We start from the raw sequence: 1,158 nt of genomic DNA, 5'->3' as shown, positions 1-1,158 counted from the left end.
CTTCCCCGCTGCCTTCAAAACGGCAGTGGTGAAGCTCCTTCTGAAGAAGGGTAATTTAGATCCCAACACTTTTAATAATTACCGACCTGTATCCTACTTACCGTCTTTTAGTACGATTTTAGAGAAACTGTTTTTTAACCAAGTGAATGATTTTTTAAATAGAAACAATATTTTAGAGAAATATCAATCAGGTTTTAGGATGAACCAGTCTGATACTACACATTTTTGTGTTATAAACACAACATAAATGTAAACAATCAACAATCAACAATCAACAATCAACAATCGACAATATGAACAATTTGGAACTTTAAATATGAACAATTGAACAAAGAACAAAAACACACAACACGCACTAAACACAAACTATATTTTCTTCAACATGACAAGGGCCCTCCTCGCCTTGTCCATCTTTCGCTGGGAGAAGCCCACCTTCTCCTTCACCTTTTTGGCCAAGGCCTGTGTGGTGAGCCTGGGCTTCTTTGGTGAGAAAACCTTCGGAAAAGAGAACAGGTTGACACTGAGCTCAGTGAATTTGGACTGTTGTGTGATAGTGATTACATGGTTTTCACTTACTCTGCCCTCAGAAGCGGAGTTGGAGGCTGCAGCGGAGGAGGAGGCCGCGGATGAGGAGGAGGCTGCAGCGGAGGTGGAGGCAGCTGATGAGGAGGAGGAGGAGGAGGAGGCAGCCAATGAGGAGGAGGCGGCAGCGGAGGAGGAGGCAGCTGATGAGGGACCTGCCTCTTCCTCTCTCAGTGAGAGCCACACAAACATGTCCCTCATTTGTATCGCTCTCTGAACAGTCTTGTGTAGAGCGTAGAACCTCTCCTGGGTCTCGGCACTGTGGCACATGAATGAGGAGAGGTTCTTACGCATCTCGTCGTCGTTTTGTTGAAAGTTCTACAAAAGACAAATTCATGGTTGGGTCAGTATGGATTAAATTTACCCCGTGAAAATCAAACGTCAGGTCTCTGTCATACTCACATATGTCGAGACAGCCGTCCTGAGGTCAAGGTGGCTGGGGGAACCTGGGAAGCCCATCTCGGACCACACCCGACGAACGTATCTCACCAAGTCCTTGGCCTCCGTGCTGCCAAGTGACGTGAAAAAGTAGTTGTTAAGCAGCACAGACCAGTTGCGGAGCTGGAGCCACCAGGT

At 46.6% G+C, this 1,158-nt stretch overlaps 1 protein-coding gene across 1 annotated transcript; it reads right to left on the bottom strand.

The window, feature by feature from the left end:
- Window positions 1–77: 77 nt before the first annotated feature.
- LOC126387469 (uncharacterized) lies at window positions 78–1,152 on the bottom strand. The gene is made up of 3 exons (XM_050039978.1): window positions 985–1,152; window positions 577–900; window positions 78–495 (listed from the first exon to the last, which is right to left on the bottom strand). The coding sequence occupies exons 1-3, from the start codon at window positions 1,039–1,041 to the stop codon at window positions 367–369; spliced, it is 510 nt and encodes a 169-aa protein (XP_049895935.1). The 5' UTR covers window positions 1,042–1,152; the 3' UTR covers window positions 78–366.
- Between the last annotated feature and the right edge of the window lie 6 nt (window positions 1,153–1,158).

This window comes from Epinephelus moara, unplaced genomic scaffold, assembly GCF_006386435.1.
Source record: "Epinephelus moara isolate mb unplaced genomic scaffold, YSFRI_EMoa_1.0 scaffold4552, whole genome shotgun sequence".
Taxonomy (NCBI): domain Eukaryota; kingdom Metazoa; phylum Chordata; class Actinopteri; order Perciformes; family Serranidae; genus Epinephelus; species Epinephelus moara.
The sequence above is the reverse complement of the archived record's forward strand: the minus strand, read 5'-3'. Positions and strand labels throughout refer to the sequence as shown.

Bases quoted from the DNA above. Each gene is read 5' to 3' on its own strand.
- LOC126387469 (XM_050039978.1), bottom strand. From the start codon at position 1,041: ATGGGCTTCCCAGGTTCCCCCAGCCACCTTGACCTCAGGACGGCTGTC. The intron at 901-984 runs GTGAGTATGACA...TGTCTTTTGTAG, and splicing joins GGACGGCTGTCTCGACATAT to AACTTTCAACAAAACGACGA. The intron at 496-576 runs GTAAGTGAAAAC...TCTTTTCCGAAG, and splicing joins ACTCCGCTTCTGAGGGCAGA to GTTTTCTCACCAAAGAAGCC.